Here is a 19,175-nt window from a genome sequence, read left to right as displayed (position 1 = left end):
GGGCCGCAAACTAAGCCAATTTGCTTCACCACTGCCCATTGAAACTTGCATATTAGGTAAACAGTTTCTACGTTGGAGTTTACTGCTACTAGTATATTAATTGTATGTTATGATGGAACATTCATTCCATTTTATCCCGTATTAGCGCAATAAAGTACAGATTAGAACTGGTTTTCTAATCTTATACATATTTTTATTATGGCACATATGCGGCTGCATTGGCATCAGTTTGAAACTTGATTATAGTAACTGAGATTTCTAAATCTGATTGCCCAGACGGCGCACGACTTATTTTAAACGTCCATCTTTGAAATTATGACTTATTCTCAAACTTGCTATGAAATGAAAAAAAACAAAAATGTTTGTAACCACGGTAACCACGATACAGGCTTTGCCTAGTGTGGGGACCATCGTTAATCTTAGGCTTTAACATTAAGATTTTAGGTAAACCTTTACTGTAAAAGGAATATCCTGTGGCTGCAGCGTAAAATGGAAAAAAAAAATGATGACATGACTTACGTCAAATTAGGTCCGGAAATACTACATATCAGCGGGGGCAACATGGTTCGATTTTTATCATTTGTCACCATGCCCGTCACTTTCGCACTTACATGCGTGTTAGAACGTGACAGGCATGGTGACAAATGATAAAGAGCAGACCGTCTTAGCCCTACAGGTGCGATGAGTGAAGATGATATGTAAAGGAATTTCATACTGCCTTACACACGTAGGACTGTAAAGCAACCTTCTTTTGTTTTTTAACGTCAAATTGTGACACAACGTCTTGGCATCCAACCATCAACTAGCTTCAGTTAGCTTGGTACAGTGATTTGTTGTGCATATTCGTTGGTAAGCAACGGCGGTGGCGCATCGCACTGGCGCGCGGACTTACGCGCGTAAGGTTGTACACCGCTGGTAGAGTGGCGAGCCGAGTAGGTCGCCACAAAACAAATTGACTACAATTTTTTGTTTTAATTGCAAGTTTGAGAAAAGCACTATACATATCTCAGCGAGAAACGGGGTTGCCGGCCGCTACGCTCAGCCGTATATATCTACTTGGCCTGCAACCCTACGTTTCCCGGCCTCTATAGTAATGTACTATTACTTGACACATGCACCTTACTGTAATACCATAGTAATACGTACCTACCAACCTGAGTTTCAAATGATCGGTACAATTTCATCACCCACAATGCGGGAAAATTTGGTTTATACCTAACCCTATATCTTGTGTTCCATATTGTATTATGTATATCGAAAGTCGTTAAATGAGAAGTCACTATGGCAATTCAATAATGCCACGAAAATTCCGGCCTCTGCTAATGGAAAAAAACCGGCCAAGTGCGAGTCGGACTCGCGCACGAAGAGTTCCGTACCATTACGCAAAAAACGGCAAAAAATCACGTTTCTTGTATGGGATCCCCATTTAAATATTTATTTTATTCTGTTTTTAGTATCTGTTGTTATAGCGGCAACAGAAATACATCATCTGTGAAAATTTCATTTGTCTGGCTATCACGGAACATGAGGTACAGCTTGGTGACAGACAGACGGACAGTGGAGTGTTAGTAATAGGGTTCTGTTTTTACCCTTTGGCTACGGAACCCTAAGAAGAACCCGTTTTTCTAAATTTTTTTTCGCAATAGTCAATACGAAGTTACATTTTGTGAATCTCTCGAACGATTTTATATCCTTTGAGTCGTTTGCATGGAAATCACCTATTATTTGGCGCTGAAAATCGCTATAAAGAGGATTCGTTCTGAATGTACAGTCGATAATAATACTCGGAGGTCGTTTCTGTTTCAACTATTTGATTATATGGTTTTCCATCTCGTTTTTTTATGACCTTGACTTCGAGCACCAATCAGTGTAAACGGCTCGTGAAGAGTAGAGTAGCATTATTAAATCACTAAAACATATATTAACCATTTCTGTACAAAAATTAATAATGTAAAAAATCAAAGTATTCTGCATTTTTTTTTAATGTAGTGAAGTCATACTAAATACTAAAATTGTCGCAATTCAACCTGTAACACGCGACCAAAATGTAAGCGCCGTAAAATTCATGGCGCTTACGCGCTTAGCACTCCACGTCCATGCTTTGTTGTCAAAACAACAACAACTCATGACGCAAAAATCTTCTTCTATCTTGCACTAGCAACACCTCATCAAAAATCTCGTGCGTATAGTAAATCTTTTGCGGTACGAGCAGTTCAGCTTTGGAATGAGTTGCCTACCTCCTTAAGGCAGGGGTTCCCAAAGTGTGCGCCGCGGCGCCCTGGTGCGCCGTAGAAAGTAAAGAGGGGCGCCGTGAGTTCTATCATTATCCGAAACTACAAATATTCGCGGGTACCTATTTGAGCGCTCGCATCGGTAAATAATATAGCGTCGTGTCACTCTTTTTCGACCGTGATTTTAAATTTACAAGGGCGCCGTTGCAAACTACTAAACTTGTAACTGCGCCGCAAGTTGAAAAAGATTGGGAACCCCTGCCTTAAGGCAATCGCGGTCCGTAGCATCGCTTAAGGGGCAGTTAAAGAAGCTGTGGCTATCTGACCAGATTTAACTTATTTGTGACTATAAATATATAATTATTGTATATCGTAATATAGGTATTATATATATTTGTTATACTATTACTTCTATATTTTTTATTTATTTATTTAATTTTATTTATTTTCGCCCTCTTTTATAATTTTATTGACTTTCCTCTAGTCTATTGTACTCAGTGCTATATTTGTCTACCATTCTTCATCAGCTCTAATCTAATCAAAGGTTAACTGGAAGAAATCCCTTAAAGGGATAAGTTCGCCTTTGTACTGCTTATCCTGTGCCATATTTATATTTTGTTATTTATACAATAAAGAGTTTATACATACATACATACAAAATACTGGTTTTCTGTACCGTTCTATACGTTCTTATAATAATGCAACGTAGACTTAAATCGACCGGGATATAAACCGTGATTACCTTTTATATTGTTTATGAGCTCCCGATATTTCGACGCAGTTACATGCATCTTCATGCAACGTTACGCTACCACGGGCACGTTGAAAGTGAACGCAGCCGACGCGCATGAATGAGGGTAGACCGAGCGCGGTCTACACAACTTTGACACCCACCCGCTATCTCCAGTTACCCGTGAACAAGATACATGTAACTGCGTCAAAATATCGGGAGCTCAGAAAAAATATAAAAAGATAATCATGGTTTATATCCCGGTCGACTTAAGTCTAGTGAAACTAACCGTGAATCATTCAAAACTGTTATATAGCAACGTAGTTAAAATCTGCTAAAACCATTACTTTTCTCGCAGTCCGATATAAAATCTTACCAGTTTCATCCATTCGAATTTATGCAAGCGTTTGTACCATAACGAGGTGTCGCTTGAGAGAATCCCAGCAATTAGCGAAAAACGTTACATGGTCTAATTGGAGCCACGGTTGGAGACAATTATTACAAATTGCCCTTGTTAAGTTTATTCATTCTAAAACATCAAAATTTTTGGATAAAACTTTTTCTATTTTAGTACATAAATATTTGCAAACTAAATAAAATACGAATTTCAGTATTGGAAAAATAACATTTTATATTAATCGAATTTAAACCGTCATGAGACATACTTACATTAAACTAATTTTACGGTTTACACCCACGTGTTGTTAATCACTCGCGCGACATGTTTCGGAGAGCCTAAGTCTCCATTTTCAAGCACTAACAGTGAGAGCAGCGTTCAGGACGGCCGTGCTTCGCGTACTGCTCCGCGCCGCATCGCACGCTGCGCGCGCGCTGAGGGAACTGGTTGGAGAGGAGACCTAGCCTCTCCGAAACATGTCGCGCGAGTGATTAAAAACATGTGTGTAAACCGTAAAATTAGATTTTGTTGAGAAATGTTTGTTTATTACAAATTCGTTAACATGAACATTTTGGCGTTTCATCGAGATTCGTGATATCGAGGTGTAGTGCGAGTTACGCCTTGAACCCAAAAACACACAAGAGTTTTTTTTTCTCTAAGAGGGAAAGCGGTGATAGCCGAGTGGATATAACGTCCGACTTTCAATCCGGAGGTCGTGGGTTCAAATCCTGGCTCGTACCAATGAGTTTTTCGGAACTTATGTACGAAATGTCATTTGATATTTACCACTAGCTTTTCGGTGAAGGAAAACATCGTGAGGAAACCTGCACACATCTGCGAAGAAATTCAAAGGTGTATGTGAAGTCCCCAATCCGCATTGGGCTAGCGTGGGGACTATAGCCCGAGCCCTCTTGCACATGAGAGGAGGCCTGTGCCCAGCAGTGGGACGTATATAGGCTGAATTATTATTATTATTATTGTTTATTATTATTAAGAGTTGCCAGAACTCAACCAGGGTGCGGGGTGTAGGGCCGGCAACGCAGATGGAACTCCTCTGGAGTTGCAGGCGTCCATAGGCTACGGTAACTGCTTACCACCATGCGGGCCGTATACTTGTTTGCCACCGACGCAGTATAATTTTTTTTTATTAACTTTGGCCACTCCGATGTAATGGCGACTGTACATGTAAGAGGGACTTAAGCTTTACCGAAACTTGTAGTGTACATTTACACCGACATTTCCTGTTCTTTTGTTGTACAAAAGGGATTTGGGATATAATATTTACGTTAGCCCAGTTGAATGGGGTTTTCGTCATGCCTCGGAATTTCTTCGCAGATTTGTGCGACTTTATTCGTAATATTTTCTCTCAGGAAAACTGGTAAAATATAAAATGATAACTTGTACAGTCGCCATTCAAGATATGTTTACAATTTACAATAACAATATACATAATGGATATATACAGAGGATTACTATAACTTGCTTAAATCTAAAATAGACCCTTAAGGAATTATGCCAAGGATGCTGGCGGCATTTCCTCGTTGTATCGCAATACTGATACGATGTGCGAGGAAGCCGCCAGCTCTTCTGTCACCAGTTACATCAACGAGACGCTTCGCGATTTCTGCAAAAAACTTGTGCGCGCTGGGACCCCATAGACCTAGAGTTTCAACGCCAAAGGGTACAAAATGGTACTCTATACTGAGGCTCCTATATTTATTTACAATTTAAATAAACTTTAAAATAGATACCGTAAAACCATCCAACTGTATAGTCCTAAGTTCCCAACCATGTACTAGTACCATGTACGTATAGCCCTAACCATATAGTCCTAAGTTTCCAACCATGTACTATGTACCATGTACGTATAGCCCTAACCATATAGTCCTAAGTTCCCAACCATGGGCTTGTGCACAAATAACGCAAGGTTTTTTTGGCTACTTTTTGAAATTCCGCCAGCATCCTTGGTACGATGCCTCAAGGGCCTATTTTAGATTTAAACTAGTTATACTTAGTAACACCTCTGTATATACATGTACATCATGTATATTATGATTGTAAATAAAATGTTAAAAAATGTTTATTAATAAACATTTATTTCACCATTCAGCTAGTTTCATATCAGCGAGAAATAAATATTTAAATATTACTTAAATGTGATAGTGTGCAGTGAATGGAAAATAATCCTGAAACGCGTTTAACCACTATTTTGTAGTCAACGGCCGGTAGTTCACGTGCCACTTGTAAAGTCCAAATATCGCTTTACAAGAGCTGATAAAATCACCTGTCACGTTAGTAGTTAGTTTATAAAACCTATGAAAGTGTGTTCATTAATGTCTAAACTAGCTACCCTTTGATTATGCGTTCGTATCAAAACAACACGCAGAAATTCGGGTATTCCCTGTAACTAGGTCAAAGCATAAAACCCAGCATTCATTAAATATATATTTAAATTTAAAAATTGGCTATATTTATCCAAAAATATCCAAGGATGCAGAACAATAGGCGTCAAATTGATTGACGTTGCGTAAGGAAATGAGGTTTGCTTCCGACTCCGACCCCCTGAATTGACGCGAGGCATTCCAATCTAATAGAACAGAAAGTCAGGCCAATTCGAACGTACACGTTCACCAAAATTACATCTCAATGATGTCATTCAGCTATCGTCAGTTCTCTCACGATAACTCCAGCAGTAATGCTGGTGGTGTATAGAATCTCAAGGTGAAATTTATCTAGTTTTATTACAGATTTCCTCAATCCCTCACTCATGCAACCAATACGGAATTTCCAGCTTTTACTAGATCCTTCCATCTCAGAAGTGCTTGCTTTAAAGTTCCACGTCTCAAGTGAAGGTGATTTGATAGATCTCTGGATTTGGCAAAGTGAGGTTGTAGGGTGACCCAATATGTTAAGTACTTTAAGAGCGTTTTCACACTGCTCGGTCCGATATTGGATGTCGGATAGAAGTAAAATGTAAGAGATATGTGTTTTTCTGTATTTATATTCATTTAATAAATCATTATTGCTAAAAAACATAAATTAGACTTGACCAGAAAGGACTTGAAAAGAGGCTAAATTATATATAAAAAAAATTGAGGCATTAATCATATGGTTGTAATTTGTATTTCAGGATTAGGTACTGTTTTAAGTATGTCAAGCATTGCGAGTATTTTAATTTTGAGCCGATTTTTTTAATAAATAAAATATTTATCACTAGACGAAAAATATTTATCACTAGACGATTGGAGTTCGTCATGGTTAGTATGCGTTCTAAACGCGAAAGTCATAAATGATAAATAAATATCTTACCAAGCAGTGCCATAAAGAACCCGTAGAGATCACACATGGTGTGTCCGAAGATCCAGCGGTGAAACAGCAAGGGAACGGGGTTGCCTAGTACGGAAACCGAAAAGTCTGAGCACACCAGGTTGAATAGAATGATGATAACTTACCAAGCAACGCCATAAAGAACCCGTAGAGAACACACATGGTGTGCCCGAAGATCCAGCGGTGAAACAGCGAGGAAACGAGGGTGAAAGGGTTGCCCAACACGGACACCGAGAAGTCTGAGCACACCAGGTTGAACAGGATGATGTTGAGCGGCGTCCATAGCTGGAAAAAAATATGGATAATTACTAGGTTATCATACGTTATTCTCCAGCGAATCCTTATCTACTTTGGACACGTGGCCAGACGGGAGCCGGACCACTTTGAAAAGTGCACTATGGTTGGCATGGTGGAGTGAGGATGTAGACATGGTATATCCGTATTTGGAAAAGTATTCCAGGGTCGAAGATACAGTCTATTTTGTAGTCTATTGTACAAAGAAATAGTGTCGAGTTATAATCTGCTTTTACTACGAGGATATTATCTTCATTTGTGGTGTACCACTCAATGGTATTGTAGGTTTGAGATAAACTGTGAACTATCTCAGTTCAGGGTATTTTACTACTATTGATGCTACTGTACATATTATAAAGATTTTTAAACGTACCAACTAATTAAATACCGAAGAAAACCAGGTGTTTTCATCTGCTGTATCTACATGTGTCGTTACTAAGCAAAAAGTCCCACTTTGTCGCTTGCCATAAAGACGATTTGATAGGTTATTCATAGACAAATACTCATACAAACAAAGCAAATCTTGTAAGCGACAAAGTGGGACCTTTAACTAGACTTCGACACATATGAATAATTAATCATGAATCGAATATTACTTATTATTAAATCCATATTGGGATTTCTACTTAGAATATTATCCCAGAAGTAATAAATTATTACCACAAATACTTAATAATCCCTAAGAGGTTTTATCGCAGACTTAATAGGTAAGTAATATTGATACCTACAACAGCTTGAGTGAACTAACAAAGTAGCATTACTAAAGCAGAGACGCTTTCCATATGAATTTTCGTACATTGAGCCGCTGGTTGCTATCTCTGTTTCACGTGCATATTTATATTGCCGTCAAGCAAGCATTGACATTGACAGCCGGCATCATGGGCGAGAAAGCAATATAATTATGCGCGTGCAATAGAGATGGCAACAGGCAGCTTAATGTACAATAATCTGTTTATTATTTATTTATTTTCAAACACATGTCCGGCTCACAGCGCAGGCTAAACACCAGTACATGGAAAAAACATGTCAAAACATATATACAAAATCATTAAAAATTGAAGTGTCAGATTACTGGTCTCCTAACACGGCAGCACTGTGCTCCTACCTGATGTGTTGTCACATTAAGAAATTGGATTCTTACCCATATTTTCTTGGATAAAAATTTAAGTCTTAGATAACTGATGGTTCCCTGTCGGTCACTGGTGTCACTACGGTATACTGCTAAATTTGAAAACAATCCCATTCTAATGGACTGAATGGACACAACAAGCTATCGACAGTCCGCCTGGTCTATCACCGCGAAAATCGAAGTTCGTCAATTGCGGGCATTTTTCTCTGTCACTCTTATTACGTCTTAGTGAGAGTTAAAGAGAAAGATACCTACTCGCAATTTGCGAATTTCGGTTTTCGCGGTAGGCCCCCTTTTTCCGGCCGGGCGTCCCTGCACTACATCTACATACATCTACATTCCGTTCTAATTTTGTTTCTCACTTTACCGAAGCAGTTGTGCGTTAAGCGTGTAAAACTGAGTTCTTTCAAGAGTAAAACGAAATTCTTTTCTGTTTTCATACTCAGATAATCGTCAAAAATTGTGTTTATCGTGATGGAGCTCTAAATTTTATTCTTAGCCCAATTGGAACAATGCTTATAAGATGTCATATCGATATGCAGTGACATTTCTTTAACCAAAATGTCACTTTTGTCACTGACAGATAGGTATCGCATCGGTGTGACATATAAGCATTGTTCAAATCGGGCCGTCTGATTACATATACGTTCATGTAACAGTCCGCTGGGACTGTAATTTTGTGGCGCGCTTTGGCGAAGCAGTCATGCGTGGGGCGTGTAAAGCTGAGCTCGACTTTGAAGAGTGAAGCGAGCATCCATTTAGGATGCCAATGTGAATTATTGAAGCTATTTTACAGTTTGTTTTTTGAAGTTTTTTATAAAAATCTAAAACAAGTGTTGTGTTCCTGCCGGTGAGTAAGGTTGCCAGAGCTCAACGAGGGTGTGGAGTGTTAGGGTCGGCAACGCGCATGTAGCACGTCTGGAATTGCAGGCGTCCATAGGCTACGGAGACTGCTTACAAACAGGCGGGCTGTATGCTTGTTTACCGACGCATTATAAAAAAATACCGACATGTAATAGCTCGGTTTCGATTAAACAATGAGGAAAGATAATAAAAAAATGTGATACGTTACAAAGATATAATACAAGTTACACAGGAAAACCTGTAATTGGTCATACTTAGCATAAGATAAAAACTCTGTATCGCTGTTGGTTTTGACAATAAATAAAAAAATAATAAATAAATATTCATCAACGTATAAAGACGAATAAATATCTTATACCTTTAAACGAGCAATTCTTGTATATATATATATATATATGTATATTTCTGTGATCTCGGAAACGGCTCAAACGATTTCGCTGAAATTTGGTATATGGGGGTTTTTGGGGGTATACAATCTATCTAGATTAGTCTTATGTTTGGGAAAACGCGTGTTTTCGAGTTTTCATGCGTTTTTCTTACGACGCAGAATATGGTCGCTAATTTCGCATTGCCGGCCACTGTCCGTCTGGTCCAGCGGGTTAAGACGCGGACTGCTAAGCGAGTGTTACGGGTTCGAATCTCGCCCGTTGACTAACTTTTTGTTTTTTATATGTTCAAGTTTATATATAATTTTTTAATTTTTATTGTTTTAGACAAGTTTAATTTAGTAAAAAAATGTAGTTAAGATTATCACCTATACACCACCATATTACAATAAATAGTTATAACCGAGCAAAGCTCGGTCGCCCAGGTACTTAAAGACAAAGTGTCCATTTACATAGATGGTACATAACCTGTTTAATTTTCAACATAACCCTTCCCGTATTCGCACAAAAATATTAAACCAAATACCTAAGCTTTAAAAAGTTTTACTTAACTTGATGAAATTGTACGTACCATTCAGATTACTCACATGTTCATTTAGCAATCAACTGGCTGTAATTTTGTGGCGCGCTTTGCCGAACCATTCACGCGTGGGGCGTGTAAAGCTGGGCTCTTTGAAGAGCGAAGCGTGGTTCCGTTTAGGCGGGGATACCGTTGAAAATTTATGAGCCAATCTGGTTCTCTTGTCAAATACAGAGTGAGCATGGAGTGAGCTAAAGAAGCGGTAAAATAATACAAGCAAATAAAATCAAACCAATATAAGTTGGCAGCTATACCAACTTATCTTGGTTTGACTGGGAATGGCAAACATGCCTGAAAACTTCTATGAAATTATGATGTTTACTTAACACTTGCACAATAGACTGGGTTATCAAAATCGCTGGTAACTTATTTTGGTCTGACTCTTATATTCATATTTCATTAAATTATAAAAATATTTAAAGTTTACCAGCCTTTGTTACCCACATGCTAAGACTAAAAAAATCCTGGGTCCCTGCGACACGTTTTATATTTGCATATAAGTAAGAGGGAAGGGAGGGGAAACCCTCCCTGGGTTTTAGGCATCTGGCACGATTGCAGAGGACGTTGGTTCGATTCTAACCTCGGGCACTGGAGGCCTTGCTCATTTTTATCTTTCATATATGACATTTATTTCAGTTTATAATAAGTAATAATCCTACTTAAAATAACACAAGTTAAAATATTTGCTCTATCTGTATTTTCCTTAACATTGGAGCAATTAAATAAATAAAAACCGAGCCATACTAATTGTTTTATTCCACCTCTTACAGATAGGCGACTTACAACAACCACACAAATTTCATAATATTTACACATTAACACTAACTTCTTCTCGCGACTTCCTATGTGTGGAATGATGATGATTGATTATGATTATGATGACTCTATGTTCGCGGTAAACTCAAAAGCTATTGAACGGATTATCATGCGATTTTCACCTATCAATATAGTTATCCTTGAGGAAGGTTTGGGTGTATACTTTAAATAATTTGTTAAGGTTTTACCCGTGCGAAGCCGGGGCAGGTCGCTAGTAAGTAAGTAAAAAAACCCAAAAAGTACTTGCCAACAGACTTGAGTTTAACCCTTTTCCAGGCATAGTACGATTTATCGACCACATACGCGCCATTAGAATTTGAACTTTAGCATTCCGATTTAAGGTTCAAATTAGATTACACTTTCAGGAAATATTGTCTTCAAATGAATCATCAAAGCTGGATTAATTGGAATATATTTGAATTCTTTGGGAAAACCTTGTAGTTTGGTGCGGCCTGGAAAAGTGTTAAACTTTATAATTTCTATTGTAATATTGAAATACCAGCAAGGTGTAGAAATTTGCAGTCGTGTCTTAAGCTAAGTCAGGCGTAATTAAGAGTCACAGTCTACTAGTCTAGTCTAGTCTACCGGCAAACATTTTATGATGTAGTAAAATGTGTTTGGGTCAATCTAAAACAAATCGACGTAGAATATAAACAAATTAAAAGTGGAAAAATTTACTGTATCGTGTACGGTAGATGTCGCTAGGGCCTCCCTAAGGCTCATATATGGTGGAAATATTCGCTGTATTCGGTAAGGTCTTGGTAGCTCAGATGGCAGAGCACTGGGCTAGCGATCAAGTGGTCGTGGGTTCAAGTCCCATCCAACACAGGGATTTTTGTCGCTTTTAATTCGTTTAATAGCATTCTAAGCTTAATGGCATCGTTCGCAGATGTTTCTGATTGATACATAATTACATTTTGCGTAGAATGTTTTATTTCTATGAAAAATGTGTTAAAAATTAGAGCAAAATTTTATAAAATATCCTAGAAGTGCAACGACAACTTTTTTGTCAATACCAACTATTTATTTAACTGGCGCGGTTGGTAGGATTTCCAGTAACTAGCGATGTGTGTTTTTGTGGTTATAACTGAACGTCTAAAGGGCTCCACTGATTAACAGTCTGCCGGACGGTATCGGCTATCGGCCTGTCAGTTGTGTCGGAACTGTCAACTTTTGTTCTAACTGACAGGCCGATACCGTCCGGCAGACTGTTAATCAGTGGGCCCCTTAGACCATCCGCCACTTCGTTTTCTATACAAAAACTTTACTTGGGGCCTATTTTATAATAAAATACAAGCTAATACTAATAGTGATTTTACACACAACATCACTAACAATATTAACTTTATTTTATTATGCAATAGGCCCCAGACCACTGATCATCACAGAAAAAGGGAATTACGACAAATTGTACAAGATATGAAATGGTGTCACCCAAGTTAAACACTGAATAATCGAGACTTAGGTATTCAGATAAATTAAACAGCGTCCTTTCCATAACAGCTTTAATTGACGACAACGAAACAAATATACCCTTAATATTGGTGTGTCTGTTTTATAGGTATACCCACATATATCACACCTCCACCCTTATTTCTACATAGTATACAATGTAAATATCTTATAACTACGAACATTTTTATTTAATCGATTTCTAACTTAAGTTTACGATGCGGTAAAGGTCTAAGATTCATTGGCGGTCGTGTCAGCGGTTCTCGAGGCGGTGGCGGAATAAGTTCGGAATCTGACCGGACGTCACTTGTGCTCGTAAGCATAGGGACAATTTCTCTTTCGACCATTACTGTCGAGTCTTTTTCCACCTCCGTCGGGCCACCTAGGCCCTCGACATCGCTCTCACCCTCGTCCGCCTCCACTGTTTGTTTTGGACAAATCCCATCCCATCCTCGTCGCCACTGAATAATCGAGACTTAGGTATTCAGATAAATTAAACAGCGTCCTTTCCATAACAGCTTTAATTGACGACAACGAAACAAATATACCCTTAATATTGGTGTGTTTGTTTTATAGGTATACCCACATATATCACAAACACTACTTTTCATTTCGAGTACGCTCAAGTATTACTTTCACTAGTATTCTTGAGGGTACTTTCAACAGTTTCAACTAAGAATTTAGGTAAAATACCGTTATTTGTGGAATGGGGAATTGATTATCAGAATGAAAATTGTACAACAAATTCATTTGAAACCAAAAATGTAATTACTTACCGTAAAAAAAAATTGACTTCGAAAGTACAGTGCTCTAGAGCAGAAACATATCATTTTCACCGCACGATCCACTTTCAGAGCATGAGAAATGAAAAAAATACTTCCTATACATCAAAACCTACACACACACACACACACACACACACACAAACACGTAACGTACAAATAGCCATGTCAGATAAACGTCAGTCCATACAGTAAGTATTACGTGAGTATGACCATTGGCCGAGGTTTTCGACGGAGGGGTAAGCTTTTAAAGGCGACTCCGGTTGGTTAAATAAAAATTGTAAAATACTTAAATGTAAGACAATTGTTATGTACTTCATGATAAATAAATTAAAAGAGTCGGTTGCCATCGGCGGAAAGAAGGGTTCTGGTCGAAGGGTGTCAATTTCCGGCCGTTCGCGACAACCTCTCTGACACCGCGGGGTGGCGTAATGGAATCCCTTAAGTGTGTGTAACTTATCTATGGGCCGTCAGTTGTTTGCTAGTCATCACTGTTAGTATTTTCCTCACGCTGGTGTGGTGAATTTTTTTGTGTTTCTGCTCGGGAGAAAGTTGTGTTTAACCCTCGTGCCTTCGCCAACGCTCAAGATTCCACTTTGAATATTAGCACGAGGGGTTAAACACAATTTTGCCTCTTGTAACAAAACAAATAACTATTGCTAGAGTCCGACCAAGCTAAGTTGGCAGCGACGTTGGAAGTATTTTAACTTAACAAAAAATCAGTTTTTTAAGTACCAAAATAACCTTTACGAGATGGTTTTGTGAACAGATAATTGTCAGCCATTAATTAATATATTGCCATTAATTATTTTAGAATAAGTTTACTGACATAAGTCATGAATTATTACCAGAGATCGGACAAATTTGCGTCATTGGTCGCAATAATGTGGACATGACTCCAAAATTAATCAAATATGTAATCATTTAATTAATTTCTTACTTGACTTAAATTTTAATTCCTAGTCAATAAATACAAAAGTTGTGGGCGATAACCTCAAAATCGGGATAAACTAAACAAAGAACAGAAAATAAACTCTGAATTATACTGGAATAATAATATTCCTATAAAACTACTTAAGTTTGCCCCATTAACATCAGTGGAGTGCGAGCGGAGTTTTTCAGCACTTAAGTATATTTTTGATGTAAAAAGAAATAGACTGACTGCAGAAAATTTGGAAAAAATACTGATTATTTTCTTTAATAAATCTATACTTTAACAAACTTTTGTATTTATTGACTAGGAATTAAAATTTAAGTCAAGTAAGAAATTAATTAAATGATTACATATGTGATTAATTTTGGAGTCATGTCCACATTATTGCGAGCAATGACGCAAATTTGTCCGATCTCTGATTATTACATAAATTTAAGAGCATGTAAGATGTCCTATCTGTTGATAATTCTAAATAAAGACAATATAAATAAAAGAATGGAATCCGTATTTCTCGGTAAAACAAAACATTCATTTTCATTCACTGGCAACACGAAATATCTCTTGTAGCAGCAACATTTCTATTTTATTACACAATAACATTCGTTGTCGCTCGGTTTATTTACAAATAACAAGGGGTTTTATTCCAATTGGTTACTAAGCGCGAGTTATTTTAAAACAGTATGAGAACAAATTTAAAAGTGGAAAAATTACTGTCTTGCGTGAGACTTGAACTCACGGCCTCTGGATCGATACTCCAGCGCTCTGCCATCTGAGCCACCAAAACCTCATCCCTAGGCAGCAATTTTTTCCACCATATGGGTCTAGGGGACCCTAGCAACATCTACCGTAAGAACGTTACACTTCTTAGACGGCTACCGGAGCTTGGTGGCTCAGATGGCAGAGCGCTGGAGTATCGATCCAAAGGCCGTGAGTTCAAGTCTCACCCAAGATAATAATTTTTCCACATTTAAATTTATTCTAAGCTTAATAGCATCGTTCGCAGACGTTTCTGCTTGTTAAAAATTAATTCAGTATAAGAACGTTTAAGAGGAAATGGACAACCGCTTCTCCATACACACGTAGCTCGTAGTCCTGATTTTCCTCCTCATATATATCATACATACATATAATCACGCCTATTTCCCGGAGGGGTAGGCAGAGAACACGGATTTCCACTTGCTACGATCCTGACATACCTCTTTCGCTTCCTTCACTTTCATACACGCTCGCCGGTTTAGGGTGCTCTCGACCTGGCCTTTCTTCAGGATTTCCCCAATTTGATCAGCGAAAGTCCGCCGAGGTCTACCCCTTCCAGCTCCCTCTTCTACTTTTCCCTTATACACTATCCTTGTTAGTCTTCTTTCACTCATTATTTCCATAGCAACATTATTTACGTTAAATGTTTTTACAAAATTTGATGTCTAAGTACCCTCAACACAAGCCTTATTTAGCTTACTGTGGGACTTAGTCAATTCGTGTAATAATGTCCTAAAAAAAAGTGATTGCTTCTCTTTCACACAGTTCATCTGTCTGTCAAGCGAAGCGTTTGACATGTCGATTCATAGCTAATTAAGGCCAGTAACGCGTTTATGAATAACGCCAATAGTCTTTAGTCTTGCTACCGTGTGATTATGGCGCTTACCATGAACGTGTAAAAATTAACAACCCCCTTATTCATAAACGTGTACTAAAGTTAAGATGCCGCTGATCATCGTTTGTCCCTTTTCGACGTATTGGTATGATGGAAAGGGACAAACGATGATCAGCGGCATCGTAACTTTAGTACACGTTTATGAATAAGGGGGTTGTACGATGCCACTGATCATCGTTTGTCCCTTTTCGAGGTATTGGTATGATGGAAACGGACAAACGATGATCAGCGGCATCGTAACTTTAGTACACGTTTATGAATAAGGGGGTTGTATATAATACGTCCAGCACTGGTCACTGTCCTAGTATATTTATTATTATTATTATTATTTTTAAACTTACGTCATAAACAATATAGGATATAAGTAGGTGTAAACAAAGGTTTTTATGGACGTTTTTAGACTGGTTGCCGTCCTTTCCATCAGAGAGGATACGCAACCGTGTCGACTCCAATACATAGCCAACAGAAATAGGCTGTTTGCTTGAATAGACAGCAAATAAAGATCGACACACAGCTGGTGCAAAAAGGAAATTGTTTGGAAGTTTATTGCCCTGTCTATTTAAACGTTTTTAACCCCTGAAAAGGGTGTTTAACGCAATGTCTGTCTGTCTGTCTGTCTGTGACATCGTAGCTCTCCACGTGATGGCCCGATTTCGATGCGGTTTTTTTACGTGAAAGCAAGTGAAAGCGAGTTTTCTTGCGGTCATACTTAGCTAGTTTTCATAGAAATCGATCCAGTCAGTAGTTTGAAAAGTAACAGCCCTTTTCCAAAATGATGTAACTCGTTTTTGGCATAAAATAGATTTTGTTGGCATATAACGTAGGGTTTTTTTTATAAAACAAAATCATTACTTTACTCCATTCCATACTTTATCCATACTTATATTATGCATGCGAAATAAATAAAATAAATAAATTTATAGGACATTATTAGGGTCTAAGTACCCTCAACACAAGCCTTATTGAGCTTACTGTGGGACTTAGTCAATTTGTGTAATAATGTCCTATAATATTTCTATTTATTTATATTTGAAATGTCATCGCATCCAGTGAGGCATGAGGAAAATTGAGCAGAAAAATATTTAATAACAATTTTCTCAAACATGCAATGAAAAATTGATATTATGTTCGTCATATAAGGCTGGGAAGTATCACGTTTCGGGCGCGGCTAGACGAGAGGTATTTAATGAAATTTCATACAATATTGCAGTATTAAAGGGGAATGAAATTTTGATTATCTTAAAGTCGACGCACGGTTTCAGAGATACAGCCCTATAAAGATTTCTGCATAACTAAATGACTTTTCCTGGTAAAAATAAAATAAAAAATAATAAGGATTTTTTTTTTATAAAGGAAATCTTTATAGGGCTTTATCACCGTGCGTCGTAGCGCAAAAAATTATCAAATTTTAGTTCCTCTTTAATACTCCAAGCACTGAATAACGTATCACATTAGGATATGAAACAATGTCATTTTTTATTTATTTCATTGTATGTTTGAGAACAGCACTATACATTCCTCGGCGTGAAAACGGGTTGCCGGCCCCATAACTATCCTGACGATCTATGTCTGTATGTATATGTACTCGGCCGGCAACCCCTTACTTCCCGGCCTCTGTAGTAATGTACTATTAAAAGGCTGAATGACATGACGAAAATACTACAAAGACTGTTTGTTGAAAATTTTGAATGAAAACTGCCTTTAGTAATTTGGTTAAGTACACATTTTTGAACTTGAATAGACTGAGTAAGGAAATGTATAAACAACAATTTTAATATTTAGTTATCGACTAACGCTGGTATCTATGGGAACAATTGGCCGCTTTTTTCTACTGACGGAAATGGCTTAACAGACTATAACTTGACTATCTATTGTAAATAATATTCAAAAATAGGTAAATAAAGCGTTAGGCCTGTTTAAGAGGAAACAGGATGGCCGATTCTCCATACAAATGTGAGTCCCCATTTTCCTCTCTGGATATTGACATTTTGGAAAATATTTTTACATAATTTGATGTATATTAACCATACCTATAAACGTAGGGGACGTTTGACCTTTTTCGATTATTGTGTTATTATAAAAATTAGGAGCGAAAAACCGATTTCATACAAAATTTTAAAAGAATTAAAAATTCGAAAGAAAATCAAGCTGTGGTTGATATATGCAACAAATTGTGGCAAAATATTTTCAATAATGTTTAAATCCATAGCGGAAATGAGGATTACGTTTGTATGAAAAGGTGATTTCGGCCGGGTACTGTCCTTTCGTTTTAAGAGTTAATAGAACTATGCTCACAGGAATGGAGATGGATAGGACATACTAATATAGGGATAGGGCGTCCTAAGAAAGCTACGAGCGGTCGGGTTGAGCTGGAGCGAGGCCAGAAGGCGAGCTGAAGATAAGAAGGCGTAATGCGAGCTTGTGAAGGCCCTTTGCACCTCTGGGGGGTTGGTCTCGGACTGTCTAGAACACAAAATAACTAGTGTAATATTTTGCCTACACAAAATGACTACAATTATTTAGACCATTATTTATCTACGTATCGTCGATTTACATTTACGTTAGCGATGTCGACGGAGCCCCGCTACCGCGGAGCTCCTATTTCTGTGCGGTTTGGCCTTCGGCCATTAAAAGATAACTAACCTAACCTACCTATAAGAGGTCATTTTGTGTTCTAGACCGTTTGCGATGTAGACTAAAAGGGATATAGGTAAAACATTACACTAGTAATTTTGCGTTCTAGACGGTCCGAGACCAAAGCCTCTGGGGTGCCTTAGGACAACAACAGAGCTATGCTCTTGTCAATATTATATAATGGCTAATCTTTATTTTCTGCTAGTCATTTGACTTCTTTTTAGAACATGACAGCATCTTTCTTAGCCACTTCCCTGAGGTATGTTTATCTTTAGCATTCTTTCACCTTTATTTGCTTTTCTTTCAAAATGTTAAACAGAAGCTATTGTGTCATATCTGGAGGCGAACAATCTTGCCTTTCCTATTTCGCATTGTCTTTACAAACATTTCTCAATTCATGTTTCATTTACGAACACAAAATGAATAAACCGCAAAATATAACTCCACATTTACAATGAAGTTGTTTTTAATCGTTTTGTTCAGGACTGTCTCATTTTAAAAATAGACTTTCTTTGGCTTACGCTAATACTAGCACCGAAAAAAAGGGATGAGTATAGTTTTCTTTGTTCTTTCTGAAAAGTTGTGTTTGCCAGACTGTAATAATCAAATAGGCCACAAAGTCTGGGTTTCACAAATTAAACACGAAACCCGCGGAGAGCCCCGGCGGGAGCGCCCGCTTTCTATAAAACTAAAATAACGCGTTCGGTTAGTTAAATTGAGTTGTAATCAGATTTGCCTTGAAAATATGTTGCCTGGTGGCCAATTCGGGTTCAACAGCTTGTATAGGTTTTGATCTTGTTTTGATACATGTGTATAGTTCATTGCAAATATGGCCCGATTCCACTTGAAACCGTCATTAATCTTGAACTTCGTGATAAGATAACAAAAGATACCCGGCAAAACCTTTTTCGGTGTGGTGTTTTATTTCTTACTTCCTTTTAAGTTATTATTTGGCTGACAATGTCATG

At 37.8% G+C, this 19,175-nt stretch overlaps 1 protein-coding gene across 1 annotated transcript in view; it reads right to left on the bottom strand.

Moving 5' to 3' along the window:
• The window catches only part of LOC133525427 (parapinopsin-like), a 108,264-nt gene that overhangs the window by 56,480 nt on the left and 32,609 nt on the right, over positions 1-19,175 (bottom strand). The window contains exon 3 of the mRNA XM_061861674.1: positions 6,811-6,970. Within this exon, the coding sequence (XP_061717658.1) occupies positions 6,811-6,970 (160 nt within the window). The remainder of the gene's footprint in view (positions 1-6,810; positions 6,971-19,175) is intronic.

The sequence above is a fragment of the Cydia pomonella genome, chromosome 15, assembly GCF_033807575.1.
Source record: "Cydia pomonella isolate Wapato2018A chromosome 15, ilCydPomo1, whole genome shotgun sequence".
Lineage (NCBI taxonomy): Eukaryota > Metazoa > Arthropoda > Insecta > Lepidoptera > Tortricidae > Cydia > Cydia pomonella.
This window is presented reverse-complemented; position numbering and strand designations above follow the sequence as displayed.